Source organism: Rhinoraja longicauda, chromosome 26 (genome assembly GCF_053455715.1).
Source record: "Rhinoraja longicauda isolate Sanriku21f chromosome 26, sRhiLon1.1, whole genome shotgun sequence".
Taxonomy (NCBI): domain Eukaryota; kingdom Metazoa; phylum Chordata; class Chondrichthyes; order Rajiformes; family Arhynchobatidae; genus Rhinoraja; species Rhinoraja longicauda.
The window spans coordinates 1,780,327-1,796,491 of NC_135978.1; the positions used below are offsets into that span (position 1 = coordinate 1,780,327).

The 16,165-nt window shown below is 48.3% G+C and overlaps 1 protein-coding gene across 1 annotated transcript in view; it reads left to right on the forward strand.

Annotated features, from left to right (window-relative positions):
* Positions 1-16,165, forward strand: part of LOC144606550 (EF-hand calcium-binding domain-containing protein 5-like) — a 53,402-nt gene that overhangs the window by 18,768 nt on the left and 18,469 nt on the right. Inside the window, exons 5-10 of the mRNA XM_078422805.1 lie at positions 6,146-6,301; positions 7,212-7,311; positions 8,611-8,859; positions 10,785-10,859; positions 12,932-13,146; positions 14,598-14,754. Coding sequence (XP_078278931.1) covers positions 6,146-6,301; positions 7,212-7,311; positions 8,611-8,859; positions 10,785-10,859; positions 12,932-13,146; positions 14,598-14,754 — 952 coding nt within the window. The remainder of the gene's footprint in view (positions 1-6,145; positions 6,302-7,211; positions 7,312-8,610; positions 8,860-10,784; positions 10,860-12,931; positions 13,147-14,597; positions 14,755-16,165) is intronic.

Consider the following 16,165-nt stretch of genomic DNA (forward strand, 5'->3'; position numbering starts at 1 on the left):
TTTAGAGGGATATGGGCCAAATGGAGGAAAATGGGACTAGCCCCAGCATGCCAACTTGGTCGGCATGGACAAGGAGGGCCGAATGGCCTGTATTCAAGAGAGAGTCAGATTTTTTCACTACTGTTCTTTTGACCACAATATTTTCCTCGTCTTCCGTCAGTGGTTCAATTATCTGTTGTCTGCAGGAAAAATGGTCTTGATGTTGGGGGAGTCCAGAACCAGGGGTCACAGTGTAAGAATAAGGGGTGGGGGATTTAGGACTGAGATGAGGAAAAAACCTTTTTCATTCAGAGAGTTGTGAATGTGTGGGATTCTCTGCCACAGAAGGCAGTGGAGGCCAATCCACTGGATGTATTCAAGAGAAGAGTTAGATAGAGCTCTTAGCGCTAACGGAATCAAAGGATATGGGGAGAAAGCAGGAACGGGGTACTGATTTTGGATGATCAACCATGATCACAGTAAATGATGGTGCTGGGTGGAGGGGCTGAATGGCCTCCTCCTGCACCTATTTTCTATGTTTCTATGTTCCCCTTGCTGTATAGCTCAGTGACTCTATGATTGTACAATTCACTTTGTACTTCCTCTGTTTTGCGGGCTGCATTTCCAGCAGATGATTGTTTTTGTGGTCATGCCCTTTAGACAAATGTGTAGCGTTGCAAAGTGCAGAATAATAGATGCATGTCAGGGCCCGCGGGCAGGGGAGGTCTTTCCACAGGAGTTGTTGGGAAACTCTGCGCGGCCCAGAGAGGTCAGACGGTGGTGGCCCAGTTTAGTTTAGTTTAGAGACACAGCGCGGAAACAGGCCCTTCGGCCCATCGTGCCCAAGCCCACCAGCACACTAACACCATCCCATGCACAGTTGTTGATAGGATGGTTCAGTTGCCTGATAACAGCCGGGAAGAAACTCTCCCTGAATCTGGAGGTGTGCGTTTTCGCACTTCTGTACCTCTTGCCTGATGGGGGAGGGGAGACGAGGGAGTGACCGGGGTGAGACTGGTCCTTGATTATGCTGCTGGCCTTGCCGAGGCAGCGTGAGGTGCAGATGGAGTCGATGGAAGGGAGGTTGGTTTGTGTGATGGTCTGGACTGCTGGCCTTGCCGAGGCAGCGTGAGGTGTAGATGGAGGCGATGGAAGGGAGGTTGGATTGTGTGATGTGCAGTCGCAATAGCAATAGAGACAGGTCAGAGCTGGAGCTTCTGAGCCTGAAGAAGGGTCTTGTCCCGAAACGTCACCCATTCCTTCTCTCCTGAGATGCTGCCTGACCTGCTGAGTTACTCCAGCATTTTGTGATACCTTCGATTAGTACCAGCATCTGCAGTTATTTTCCTGCACATCCTGAACCTTAAATGAGATCTTTAAAGATCAGTCGTTTATTACATTAAAATGAATTGAGCCATAAAAAGCAGTAAATTAGACATAAAATGATGGGAAGCATTGATGGGGTAAACAGACAGAACGTTTTTTCTCAGGGTGGAAATGTCAAAGACAAAACGGCACAGCTAAGAAACACGAAGGGCAAAGTTTACAGGAGATGTGTGGGGCAAGTGTTTTACACAGAGGGGGTGGGGGCCTGGAACGCGCTGCCAGGGGTGGGGGTGGAGGCAGATACGATAGTGGTGCTTAAGAGGCTTTTGAACAGGCGCATGGATATGCAGGGAATGGAGGGATGTGGGTCACGTGCAGGCGGAGGGGGTTAGTTTAACTTGGTGTCATGCTCGGCACGGACATTGTGGGCCGAAGGGCCAGTTCCTGTTGAAACTGAAAGATGCAGCATTGAAACAGGCCCTTCAGCCCACCAAGTCCACACCGACCATCGATCACCCGTTCACACTAGTTCCACATTATCCCACTTTCTCATCCACTCCCTGCACACTGGGAACAATTTACAGGGGGCTGATCAACCTGCAAACCCGCACGTCTTTGGAGTGTGGGAAGAAACTGGAGCACCCGGAGAAAACCCACGCGGTCACGGGGGGAACGTACAAACTCTGTACAGACAGCACCCGTGGTCAGGATGGAACCCGGGTCTCTGGCGCTGTGAGGCAGCAACTCTACCGCTGCGCCACCGTGCCGACCTTATTGTTCTATGTTTCTATGTTAAGAAGTGTATAAACTGCCAAATTATTTTGCTTACAACCAACAGTAAGAGCATCTTTTTCTACCATGTGTTGCACCAAGTGACAATGGGCCTGTTTCTGTACTGAATCAGAATGGAGGGTCTCGACCAGAAACGTCACCTATCCATGTTCTCCACAGATGCTGCCTGACCCGCTGAGTTACTCCAGTACTCTGTGAAACGTCACCTATCCATGTTCTCCACAGATGCTGCCTGACCCGCTGAGTTACTCCAGCACTCTGTGAAACGTCACCTATCCATGTTCTCCACAGATGCTGTCTTACCCAGCATCAATACATGATTACAATCGAGCCATTTACAATATACAGATACAGGATAAGGGAATAACATTCAGTGCCAGGTACAGCCAGAGCCGAGGCTGACGTGTCCCTTTACTGGGATGGTTCAGGATAACCGTGCCTTTAATGGAAGTGTGAGTGTAGAATGGGGACCGCGTGCACAATCTGTCTCTGTGAATCCCTGCCTCTGCTCACTTCTCCTTTCAGCTCTGACTGCTGCACGCACGAAGCCAAGCAGAGTTCTTGGTGGGCGGTCCTGGGTTGCTGCTGCGGCTTGTTATATTTCCTCAGCAGCTCCCCACCGAGCTCACCCACCCTTATCTCAGTCACCCCAGCCGCCAGACTTCCTGCCCTGTTTGAGCTCGCACATCTCCTCCCTCAGGCCTCCATGTTCCGGCTGCCTGCTGGTTCTTTGTTTCTGGAGGGGGTTGGGTGGGAACTGGTGCAGTGGTCAGTGATAGGCAGCTTCCTCTTGTGCAGAGTGGCCCCTAGTCTCTTCTCACATGTTGTAGCTTCAACAATAAAACCCCTGCAGCTCCACCGAATGCCCAGAGCTCACAGGTCCCAGGAACAGAATGAGGCCATTCGGCCCATTATGTGTACTCCACCATTCAATGTGTTGGAAGGAACCGCAGATGCTGGTTTACACCAAAGATAGACACAAAATGCTGGAGGAACTCAGCGGGACGGGCAACATCACTGGAGAGAAGGACTGGGTGACGCTTCAGGTCGAGGCCCTTCTTCAGACTGAGTCAGGGGAGAGGGAGACACAGAGATAAGGAGGGGTAAGGTGTGAAAACGAAAAATCAAAGGTGACAAAGCTCAAGGAAAATGTAGAATAGATCATTGTTAGCTAGGAGATAAAACAACAAAACAGACAGATAAAATGTAAATGAGGACAGTCAGACTGGTGGGAGAATTGGGAAGGGGGAGGGTTGGAGAGAGAGGGAAGGCAAGGGTTAGCTGGAGTTAGAGAAATCAACATTCCTACCACTGGGGTGTAAGTTGCCCAAGCAAAATATGAGGTGCTGTTCCTTCAATTTGTGCTGGGCCTCACTCTGACAATGGAGGAGGCCCAGGACAGAAAGATCAGTGTGGGAGTGGGAGTGGGAGGGGGAGTCACCTATCCATGTTCTCCACAGATGCTGCCTGACCCGCTGAGTTACTCCAGCACTCTGTGTCTTTCGTGTATTAACCAGCATCTGCAGTTCCTTGTCTCTACAAAAAAAAAAACGATTGCAATGTTTCAACAATTGCCGGGATGAAAAGGACACTGGAAAAACTAAACTCAACTCACCCATCTGGGACTTGAAAATGGTGTCAAACCTGGAGACTCTTGCATACTGCCTCAGTGCACTATTTCTGTACACTAGTATTGTATCTAAGATGTGTTTACATACAGTAATACTTGCACTAGGCTTTGTGCATCAATGGTTTTCACTGTACCTCAGTACATGTGACAATGAAGTACCATTGCAGAGGAGACTGGAATGGACAGGTGCCGTGTGCTTCATCTTTGTGTAGGAAGGAACTGCAGGTGTTGGTCTAAACCGAAGATAGACACAAAATGCTGGAGTAACTCAGCGGGACGGGCAGCATTTCAGGAGAGAAGGAATGGGTGACGTTTTCATTTTCACTTGTTCTCACCCAGGCCCACAGCTGACACTGGCCCGTTTCCTTTATCATCGTTACTTTTTTGCACATCTTTCATTCATTTGTTCTGTATCTCTCTACATCACCGTCTATATCTCTCGTTTCCCTCTCCCCTGAATCTCAGTCTGAACAAGGGTCTCGACCCGAAACGTCACCCATTCCTTCTCTCCAGAGATGCTGCCTGACCCGCTGAGTTACTCCAGCATTTTGTGTCTGTCTTGTGTCTGTCTACGTCATCTCTGGCCGGTCGGTGGGACAGGTAAGCTACCTGAAGACAGGTTGAGCCAGCGTGGAAATACCACCTGCAAACAAATGAATTAGGTCTGAATTTGGTTTGTTAGTTTTAAATCATTGAACTGAAATGACTCGATGTTTCCTGGCTGTTTAAAGAGTTATTTAATATGACTGTGCAAATGGAAACAGATGTGGGTCCCACTATGTGAAGCAGAATGCAAGCGCTGCCAGAGCTACGCCGGCACGGTTTATATTGCGATCAATTCACAACAAGCTGCGTAAACCTTGCAGGGATCATGTATTCTCCAATCACAAAGTAAACTCGGGCAGCACGGTGGTGCAGCGATAGGGACGCATTCAGAGACTGACATCGAGTGCTGCTGGAAGGTTATCTACTCGGTGAAAGACGCTCTTTGGTTTGCCCGAGCTTTGTTGATCTCCCAGCGGGGCGAGCTGTCCGTGGGGGAATGTTGCTGACTGGCCCGCTGCAGACTGCAGGAGTACGTGCTGAGGGACACACTGAGGCTCGGTGCAGCCAACGCCAAGGCTCTGTGGGGGAGGACCACAGTCTAGGGGCCTTCTGCTGCTGGACATGGGGGGCAGGGTGTGGTGGAGAGAGACGCCCCTCCAAATAAGGGAAGGGATTCCACGCCAGTGGGCCACATGAGTGGCAAGGGTGGGGGGTAAAAATGTGTGATTTGTGTAAACAGTATTGAATGTATGTATAGCCTCCGAGAGTGTCGGATGGAGTTTTGGAAGGATCATGTATTGTATATATTTATTTCTCCAATAAAGTATTTAATGATAATAAAAAAAAGGTGCAGCAGTAGAGTTGCTGCCTCGCAGCGCCAGAGACCCGGGATCCATCCTGACTACGGGCGCTGTCTGTACGGGGTTTGTACGTTCTCTCCGTGACCTGCACGGGTTTTCTCCGGGTGCTCCGGTTTCCCCCACACTCCAAAGACGTACAGGTTTGTCGGTTCATTGGCTTCAGTAAAATTGTAAATCGTCCCTAGTGTGCATAGGATAGTGTTAGTGGGGATCGCTGGTCAGCGCGGACTCGGTGGGCCGAAGGGCCTGATTCCGTGCTGTATCTCTAAACTAAACTACACCAAACAAACGGAACTAAAGAATGCAGAAGTGGATAAAAAGTGGTCTGGCATTTCCCCACCAAGAACATTTTTTATAGATTTTGTTGTATTCCTTAGAATAGATTTATGCACTTCTGTACAACCAGCTATAAGCTGCTAGATGGAGACTTAGAGAACTGCTGATGATGGACTATTGAGCGAGAACTGAAACTTTGAACTAAAACACTGGAACTTTCAGAAGAAACTAGGCTGGTTGACAAATAAAAAAGATACAAAGTGCTGGAGGAACTCAGCGGGTCGGGCAACATCTGTGGCAGGGATAGACAGGCAACGTTTCAGGTCGGGATCCTTCTTCGGGCAGATAGAGTCGGGGGGGAGAAAGCTGGAAAAGAGAGGTGGGGTGGGGCAAAGCCTGGCGGGTGATAGGTGGATACAGGTGAGGGGGGGGGGATTGGCAGATGGGTGGAGTGAGTGACAAAGGCTAGAGGTGAGGAGGAGACATAAGGGGGTCGGAGAGGGAGAGGAGAGGAGTTGTAGGGAACAAAACTGCAGGTGCTGGTTTAAATCGAAGGTAGACACAAAATGCTGGAGTAACTCAGCAGGTCAGGCAGCATCTCGGGAGAGAAGGAATGGGTGACTTCGGGTCGGGACCCTTCTTCAGACTGATGTCAGGGGAGGGGGTGGGACAAAGCCTGTACCTGGGGTATCTTAGGTACGGTGAGATCCCGATGTATTTTCTGTTCTCCCTCCAGTACATGTATTCCTACATCAAAGGACTATCCGACAGCCCCTTTGCGGACTTCTGCACCCACCTTTCCAACAGCGCGATCTTCTTCTATCACGACGGGAAGCAGCATTGGCGGAGGCAGCAGTTTGCAGAACTGTTCCTGGAGTGTGATGTTGGCAAGGTCAGTATTCCCAGCAAATGTCCTCAGGCTGACACTTACAGCACTACATGGAATACAGGGGATGTGGGAGGATGTTTCCACCAGTGGGAGAGCCTAGGACCAGAGAGGTCACAGCCTCAGCATTAAAGGACGTTCCTTTAGGAAGGAGATGAGGAGGAATTTCTTTAGTCAGAGGGTGGTGAATCTGTGGGATTCATTGCCACTGACGGCTGTGGAGGCCACAAGTCAGTGGGTATTTTTAAGGCAGATTCTTGATAGTGTTAGTGTACGGGGATCGCTGGTCAGTGCAGACCCTGGGCCTGTACTCACTGGAGTTTAGAAGGATGAGGGGGGACCTCATTGAAACTTACAGAATAGTGAAAGGCCTGGATAGAGTGGATGTGGAGAGGATGTTTCCACTGGTGGGAGAGTCCAGGACCAGAGGTCACAGCTTCAGAATTAAATGATGTTCCTTGAGGAAGGAGATGAGGTGGAACTTCTTCAGTCAGAGGGTGGTGAATCTGTGGGATTCATTACCACAGGAGACTGTGGAGGCCAAGTCAGTGGGTATTTTTAAGGCAGAGATAGATAGATTCTTAATTAGTACGGGTGTCAGGGGTTATGAGGAGAAGGCAAGAGAATGGGGTTAGGAGGGAGAGATAGATCAGCCATGATTGAATGGCGGAGTAGACGATGGGCCGAATGGCCTCATTCTGCTCCTATCACTTATGAACCTATAAATTAACATGAGAGTATTAGTGGTTAGCACGCAACAAGAGCTTACCACTGTACTCCTTTACAGGTGGCCATAAACAAAACTCAAACTCAAATGAATTCATAAGTTGCAAGATGTTTCAGATCATGAAAGTGAAGTAAAACTCACTCCAGCACTTTGTGACTTTTGTTTTGCATTAAACTTCTCTTGCTATAGAGCGGACATCTGAACAGGTACATGATCCTCCTGTTGTTGGAGGAATTCTACGACCATCAATCGGATGCACATAAAGATGAATTACACAACCCCAGGATATGTGAGTACCAGCCAAGTGGATTAGTGATAAGGAGTGGATCACAAGGTCATCAGAGACAGGAGCAGAATTAGGCCATTTGGCCCATCAAGTCTACTCCGCCATTCAATCGTGGCTGATCTATCTCTCCCTCCTAACCCCATTCTCCTGCCTTCTCCCCGTAACCCCTGACACCCGTACTAATCAAGAATCTATCAATCTTTGCCTTAAAAATATCCACTGACCTGGCCTCCACAACCTTCTGTGGCAAAGAATTCCACAGATTCACCACCCTCTGACTAAAGAAATTCCTCCTCATCTCATTCCTAAAGGAACGTCCTTTAATTCTGAGGCTGTGCCCTCTGGTCCTAGACTCTCCCACATACTCCCACATCCACTCTACCCAGGCCTTTCACTATTCTGAGGAGAGAGTGGAGGACGGGGAGGAGAGGGTGCTGCACCAATGCAGGAGAGGTTTGGGCCCAGCGGGTACACTTGGTTTAATATCCTTTATAATTACTCTTCCTAACACAGTTGGAAAGGGTGCAGGGATTTGAGCAATGAGTTAAGGAATTATTTTTACATTTAAACGTCAATTTAGTTTTAGTTAAGTTTAGAGATACAGCATGGAAACAGACAGGCCCTTCGGCCCACCGAGTCCACACCGACCAGTGACCCCCACGCACTAACACTACCCGACACACACTCGGGACAATTTTTTTAAACATTTCTTTATGCCAAGCCAATTAACCTACAGAAATCCTGTACGTCTTTGGAGTGTGGGAGGAAAGTGGAGCACCCGGAGAAAACCCACGTGGTCACAGGGAGAACGTACAAACTCCATACAGGAAGGAAGGAAAGAAAGAAAGAGAGAAAGAAAGAAAGAGAGAGAGAGAGAGAGAGAGAGAGAGAAAGAGAAAGAGAGAGAGAGAGAGAGAGAGAGAGAGAGAGAGAGAGAGAGAGAGAGAGAGAGAGAGAGAGAGAGAGAGAGAGAGAGAAAGAGAGAAAGAGAAAGAGAAAGAGAGGTAGAGAGGTAGAGAGGTAGATAGGTAGATAGATACTTGATTAGTTCAGGGGTTATGGGGAGAAGGCAGGACAATGGGGTTAGGAGGGAGAGATAGATCAGGCTTGATTGAATGGCGGAGTAGACTTGATGGGCTGAATGGCCTAATTCTGCTCTGAGAACTTCTGAACTTATCTTTCAAGGCTTCTTGTTTGAGATTATCGAGATTACCTTGGACTCGAGCACTTATCACTTATGATATTATAGGTTAGTAAATGTTGAACGTTACAGAATTAAGGACATATTTACCACTTTCTCAGGGCCTCTCATTGAACTCGATAAAATGAAGCAAGAGGACTTTATGGTTGACTTTGGAAAGGAGTACATCAGCTCCCGGTTACCGGCCTTGTCACACAGTGAGGTGGAGGCAGTGAGAGGCGAGGCTCAGGAAGAGGCAACTGAACTGCAAGGAGACACCTCAGTCGGACCGCCACTAGGCCAGCAGGCGGACAGACAGAGCAAGGTGGTAGAACGACACATGATCGCACAAACGTTCAGAACAAGCATTGGTAAGGCCAGCACAAGCAACGTGTAGGAAGTAAACGGCAGATACTGGTTTACACCGAAGATAGACACAAAAAGCTGGGGTAACTCAGCGGGACAGGCAGCATCTCTGGAGATCAGTCACCCCCACTGTGCCCAATCCCCTGCACTGTGCGGCCAACTCAACCATCCACTTCACCAATGAGTTCCCTGAAAGTGGCATCACTGGTCGACAGGGTGGTCAAGAAGGCTTTGGGCACATTGGCCTTCATCGGTCAGAGTGTTGAGTATAGAAGTTGGGATGTTATATTACAGTCTTGGTCACCCCTCCATAGGTAAGATGTAGAATCAAAGAACTGCAGATGCTGGTTTACACCAAACGCAGACACAAAGTGCTGGAGTAACTCAGTGGGACAGGCAGCGTCACTGGAGAGAAGGAATGGATGATGTTTCGAGTCAAGATCCTTCATCAGACGCCATGTTTGTCAATGTGTACACCTGTGTGTGCAGATGACACTTGGAACAAGGGGGAATGGGGACTGGGAGTGGCATGGGATCAGAACAGAGGAGGCAAAATGTCAGGATAAATAGTTCATGAGAGATGAACTTTGTCTTCTGCTTGGGTAACTTACACACCAGCGGTATGTACATTGACCTCTAACTTCAACTAACCCTTGCTTCCCCTCTCTCTCCATCCCTCCCCCTTCCCAGTTCTCCCACTACATTTCATCTCTGTTTGCCTTGTTGTCACCTTCTCCCAGCTAACAATGATCTATTCTACATTTTCCTTGAAGTCCAGTCCCTTTGCCCTGTTTTCACACCTTCACACTTCCGTATCTCCCTCCCCCCTGACGTCAGTCTGAAGGGTCTTGACCCAAAACGTCACCCATTCCTTCTCTCCAGAGATGCTGCCTGTCCCGCTGAGTTACTCCAGCTTTTTGTGTCTATCTTCGGCATTGGATTATTGCATTAACGCTGCCTTTTTTTTCATAGTCAGAGGAGCAGAACTAGGCCATTCGGCCCATCGAGTCTACTCTGGCATTCAATCACGGCTGATCTATCTCTCCCTCCTAACCCCATTCTCCTGCCTTCTCCCCGTAACCCCTGACACCCGTACTAATCAAGAATCTATCAATCTTTGCCTTAAAAATATCCACTGACCTGGCCTCCACAACCTTCTGTGGCAAAGAATTCCACAGATTCACCACCCTCTGACTAAAGAAATTCCTCCTCATTTCCTCCCGAAAAGTACGTCCCTTTATTCAGAGGCTATGGCCTCTGGTCCTGGACTCTCCCACTGGTGGAAACATCCTCCCCACATCCACTCTATCCAGGCTGCTCGCTAAGTTTCAATGGGGTCCCCCTCATTCTTCTAAATCCTTCTTGGTTTTTGTCCATTGGAAAAGAAGGGGCTTGGTAACAATGTGTAACTTTTAGATTGAATAATATTACACTATGCCTCCCACCACAATCTGCTAACCCTATTTTACAACCAATTTATTGTGCAGCCTGTGAATATTTCCCAAATCACCCCATCTCTTAGATTAGTTTAGTGTAGAGATACAGCGCGGAAACAGGCCCTTCGGTCCACCGAGTCCGCACTGCCCAGCGATCCCCACACACTAATACTATCCTACACGCACTAGGGACAATTTTACAGATATACCAAGCCAATTACCTACAAACCTGTACGTCTTTGGAATGTGGAAGAAACCGAAGAACTCGGAGAAAACCCACGTAGTCACGGGGAGAAGGTGCAAACTCCGTACGGGCAGCACCTGTAGTCACGGGGAGAACATGCAAACTCCGTACAGACAGCACCTGTAGTCACTGGGAGAACATGCAAACTCCATACAGACAGCACTATCTACGACCCATGGATCTTCAATATTTTACTTCAAAGACAACTGTACCAATATAATTGTGCTTTTTAACGTACATTTTCTTGCAGGTGATATTCCTATTGGTTTACCTTCTCACAATTACATCCGTGAAGAACAGGAAGCGAGATTGTCTAAATTTCCAGGTAAAATACCATTCTAACCAGATTAGATTATTTTCCAAATTTTGATAAAAGCAGAATGAAGGGTCAAGAGTGTTTAATTGTTGTACGTACCAATAATAGAACAGTGAAATCCTTACTTGCAGAAGTTTCATGCATTAACACACAGATAATATGTTTTTATATATTTAAATTCTATAAATTAATTACCATAATACGGGAACCAGCATTATAACCATAAAACCCAGGTCGGTGCAACCAAAGACACAGTCCGTAGAAGATCACAGTTGCTGAGGTTGGTGCTGTGCAGTGTTCAACAGCCTGATACTTGCTGGGAAGAAGCTGTTCTTGAACCTGGAGGTCATGGTTTTCAGGCTCCTGCACATTCTTCCCCATGGTAGCAGCAAGATGAGAGCCTGGCCAGGGTGGTGTGGGTCAGTGAGAGTGTGGCCAGGGTGGTGTGGGTCAGTGAGAGTGTGGCCAGGGTGGTGTGGGTCAGTGAGAGTGTGGCCAGGGTGGTGTGGGTCAGTGAGAGTGTGGCCAGGGTGGTGTGGATCAGTGAGAGTGTGACCAGGGTGGTGTGGGTCAGTGAGAGTGTGGCCACGGTGGTGTGGGTCAGTGAGAGTGTGGCCAGGGTGGTGTGGGTCAGTGAGAGTGTGGCCAGGGTGGTGTGGGTCAGTGAGAGTGTGGCCAGGGTGGTGTGGGTCAGTGAGAGTGTGACCAGGGTGGTGTGGGACAGTGAGAGTGTGGCCAGGGTGGTGTGGGTCAGTGAGAGTGTGGCCAGGGTGGTGTGGGTCAGTGAGAGTGTGACCAGGGTGGTGTGGGACAGTGAGAGTGTGGCCAGGGTGGTGTGGGTCTCTGATGATGCTGCCAGCCATTTTGAGGCAGCAACTCCTGTAGATCCCTTGGATTGGGGGATACGAAGAAATCAATGGCAATCAAACTAGTTCTGGACATTAAATATACTTGTTCTAACTTCTGATGGATCAATAATGCAACATCATACAGAGGGTGTCAAGGAAGGGGCCAATCTTCTACTTTTAGCGCCTAAAGTTAAATTCGGCTTCACTTCTGATCTAACACATCTAACATCTCCTCTTGCAATGGAGGAGGCCCAGGACACAAAGGTCAGTGTGGGAATGGGAAAGAAAATGGTTAAGGAATCTATTGGTAGGAAAGAACTGCAGATGCTGGTTTAAATCGAAGGTAGACACAAAATGCTGGAATAACCCAGTGGGACAGGCAGCATGTCTGGAGAGAAGGAATGGGTGACGTTTCGGGTCGACACCCTTCTTCAGACTGTATGTATTGGAATATTTTGGGTAGCAAATATAAATAAAAGATTTATCGTCATATTTTAGTTTGCATATCTACTTAATGGTTCTTTAGACCTTAGAGATACAGCACAGAAACAAGTCCTTCGGCCCACTGAGTCCGTGCCGATCAGCGATCACCCCGCACACGAGCACTATCCTACAAACTAGGGACAAATTACAATTTACAGAAGTCAATTAACCTACAAACCTGCACGTCTTTGGAGTGTGGGAGAAAACCGGAGCATCCGGGAAAAACACACACGGTCCCTGGGAGAACGTACAAACTGCGTACAGACAGCACCCGTGGTCAGGATGGAACCCGGGTGTCTGGCGCTGTGAGGCAGCATCACCGTGCCGGCCTATTGGAATGTATTGGAATCTTTTGGATAACCAATACAAATAAATGATTCAATGGCATATTTTAGTTTGCCTTTCTAGAGTCAGAGTCATAAACTGTGGACCAACTTGCCCACATTGGCCAACATGTCCCATCCACACCAGTCCCACCTGCCTGCATTTGGCCCATATCCCTCTAAACCTGTCCTATCCATGTACCTGTCTACTAGTTTCCTAAATGTCACGATAGTGGATAATGCTTGTTATGTTTTGTATTAAGATTATAACTACTATGTATTGTGTACAAGTAAGAAATTGAGGCTTGCTGGTCGGTGTGGACTTGGTGGGCCGTAGGGACTGGTCCTGAGCTGTATCTCTAAACTAAACTAAGTAAAAAGTGCTGCCTGGTCAGAGAGGTTGATCTTTCTCCTTGCCTTTGTCCAGATCTGACCACCATAATCTTGGATCTGCAGGCTCAAAGCCTTGCTCTGAACACCAGTCCCTTTACGCAGCAGTTCATAAACATTGTGCAGTTTGTGCAGCTGATGGAGATATTTGTGGGGAATTGCACCACCATGTCACTGAAGGAAAACCTGATCGCATTTATCCGGGAGACGTACAAGGAAACAAAAGAGGAAAAATTAGAAAACATAGCTCAGGTAATTCCCACAAATCTTTCCTGTTGCTGTCTCTGTTAACTTTAACGTGTAGAAGGGAATTTTGTGCTATTTTGTGCTATACCCGTACCCAGTTTAGTTTAATTTATTGTCACGTGTACAGACGTACAGTGAAAAGTTTTTGTGTTGCGTGCTAACCAGTCAGCCTGGATAAAGGCCCTTTGGTCCAACTTGCTTACGATGGCCAACATGCCCCATCTACACTAGTCCCACCTGCCCACACCGACCAACATGCCCCATCTACACTAGTCCCACCCGCCCACACCGACCAACATGCCCCATCTACACTAGTCCCACCTGCCCACACCGGCCAACATGCCCCATCTACACTAGTCCCACCTGCCCACACCGGCCAACATGCCCCATCTACACTAGTCCCACCTGCCCACACCGACCAACATGCCCCATCTACACTAGTCCCACCCGCCCACACCGACCAACATGCCCCATCTACACTAGTCCCACCTGCCCACACCGGCCAACATGCCCCATCTACACTAGTCCCACACCGACCAACATGTCCCATCTACACTAGTCCCACCTGCCCACACCGACCAACATGCCCCATCTACACTAGTCCCACCTGCCCACACCGACCAACATGCCCCATCTACACTTTCCATCTAGTTTAGAGATACAGCGCGGAAACAGGCCCTTTCGGCCCACCGGGTCCGCACCGACCAGTGATCCCCGCACATTAACACTATCCTATATCCACTAGGGACAATTTTTTTTACATTTACCAAGCCAATTAATCTACAAACCTGCATGTCTTTGGAGTGTGCGAGGAAACCGAAGATCACGCAGAAATCCCACGCAGGTCACGGGGAGAACGTACAAACTCCGTACAGACAACGCCTGTAGTCGGGATCGAACCTGGGTCTCCGGTGCTGCATTTGCTGTAAGGCAGCAACTCTACCGCTGCACCACCGTGCCGCCCAATTCCTTTCTTGAGGAGGGTGTCAGGGGCTATGGGGAGAATGGGGTTAAGAGGGAAAAATATATAGATCAGCCGTGATTGAATGGTGGAGTAGACTCAATGGGCTGATTGGCCTAATTCTGCTCCGATGACTTATGAACTGCACGGTGACGCAGTGGTAGAGTTGCTGCCTTACAGTGCTTACAGCGCTGGAGACTGGGGTTCGATCCCGACTAAGGGGCGCTGTCTTAATGGCGTTTGTACGTTCTCCCCGTGACCTGCGTGGGTTTTCTCTGAGATCTTCAGTTTCTTCCCACAATCCAAAGACCTACAGGTATGTAGGTTAATTGGCTTGGTATAAATATTAAAATTGTCCCCAGTGCGTGTCGGATTGTGTTGGTGTGCGGGGATCGCTGGTCGGTGCGGACTCGGTGGGCCGAAGGGTCTGTTTCCGTGCTGTGCCTCTAAACTATAAACTCCAATCGGCCTCATTCATCATTGCTTCTGTTTGCAGGCAAACCAGGTAGCCCTACAAAACACCCACAAGATAATCCTGGATGCACTGTTTGAGAAATGGGACAATGATGTCTCAGGACACATTAACCTCCGAGAGCTAGCTGAACTCATCAGTCATTTCAAGGATGGAACGGAACGCAATTCCTTAAAGAGAGGTAGGAGCAATGCCGCGCCAAGTTAGCTTGTTGTAGATGACTCTCTTTTCATGTAAGAGTCACCAGTGTTTTATCGTTGTGTGTCCCAGATAGAACAATGACATTCTTACTTGCAGCAGCACAACAGAATATGTAAACACGGTACACTATAAACAATATGATAAACGAGAATAAAAGTTCAGTGTGTGTGTATATGTACACGCACGCTCAGACACGCATGCACACACGCAGGCACACACTCACACGCACACACACACGCGCATACACACACGCGCATACACACACACACACGTGCACACACACACGCGCACACACACACCCACACATATATATATATATATTAATATGCGCACACATGATAAACAAACAATAATAGTACAATAATAATAATAATCTCTGTAGTTCAGAGCTTATTTGGAGGCTGTAGTGTTTAATAGCCTGTTAGTTGTTGGGAAGAAGCTGTTCCTGAACCCGGACGTTAGTTTTTCCCGCTCCTGTACCTTTTTCTCGATGGCAGGGGTGAAATGAGTGCGTGACCCGGGTGGTGTGGGTCTCTGATGATGCTGGCTGCCAGCATTAAGGTTTTCTGCCTCCATTTGATTAGTGCGGGTGTCAGGGGTTATGGGGAGAAGGCGGGAGAATGGGGGTTGAGAGGGAAAAATAGACCAGCCATGATTGAATGGCAGAGTAGACTTGATGGGCCGAAAGGCCTAATTCTGCTCCTAGAAGTATGAAATTACGGATTACCAGAGTGAGGCCACAAGCAAATTGGAGGAACAGCACCTGATGTTTGGCTTGGGCAGCTCACACCCCAGCGGTATGAACGCTGAAATCTCTCATTTTAAGTAGAGAGTTTGTCCAGGCCGAAGGGCCTGTTTCCACACTGTATGTCCAAACTAAACTATTTTTTTGTTTCATAGCAACTTGGTTTTCCCCACGACTTTTCCTGCCCTCATACAGAAAATCAGTCAGGTTATGATGTTTGCAATTGTCTAAATTTGTAAGTTCATATTTCAGGCTAAAGGTCTTACGATTGGGAATAAAAGAAAGATCGGAGGATATGGTAACAGTGGGAGATTTATTAGATACAGCTGCTGATTTCAGACATTTTTTACTGTGACGAGACTTTAGTAGTCCACTTTAGTTTAGCTTAATTTTAGTTTAGAGATTCAGCGCGGAACAGGCCCTTCAGCCCATCGAGTCCAAGTCGACCGGCGATCCCCGCACACCAGCACTACCCTAACACACACTAGGAACAATTTTTACATTGATATCAAAGCCAATTAACCTATAGACCTCGACATCTCTGGAGTGTGGGAGGAAACAGAGGTTCTGGGAGAAAACTCACGCGGGTCAGGGGGAGAACGTACAAACTCCGTACAGACAGCACCCGTAGTCAAGATCAAACCCG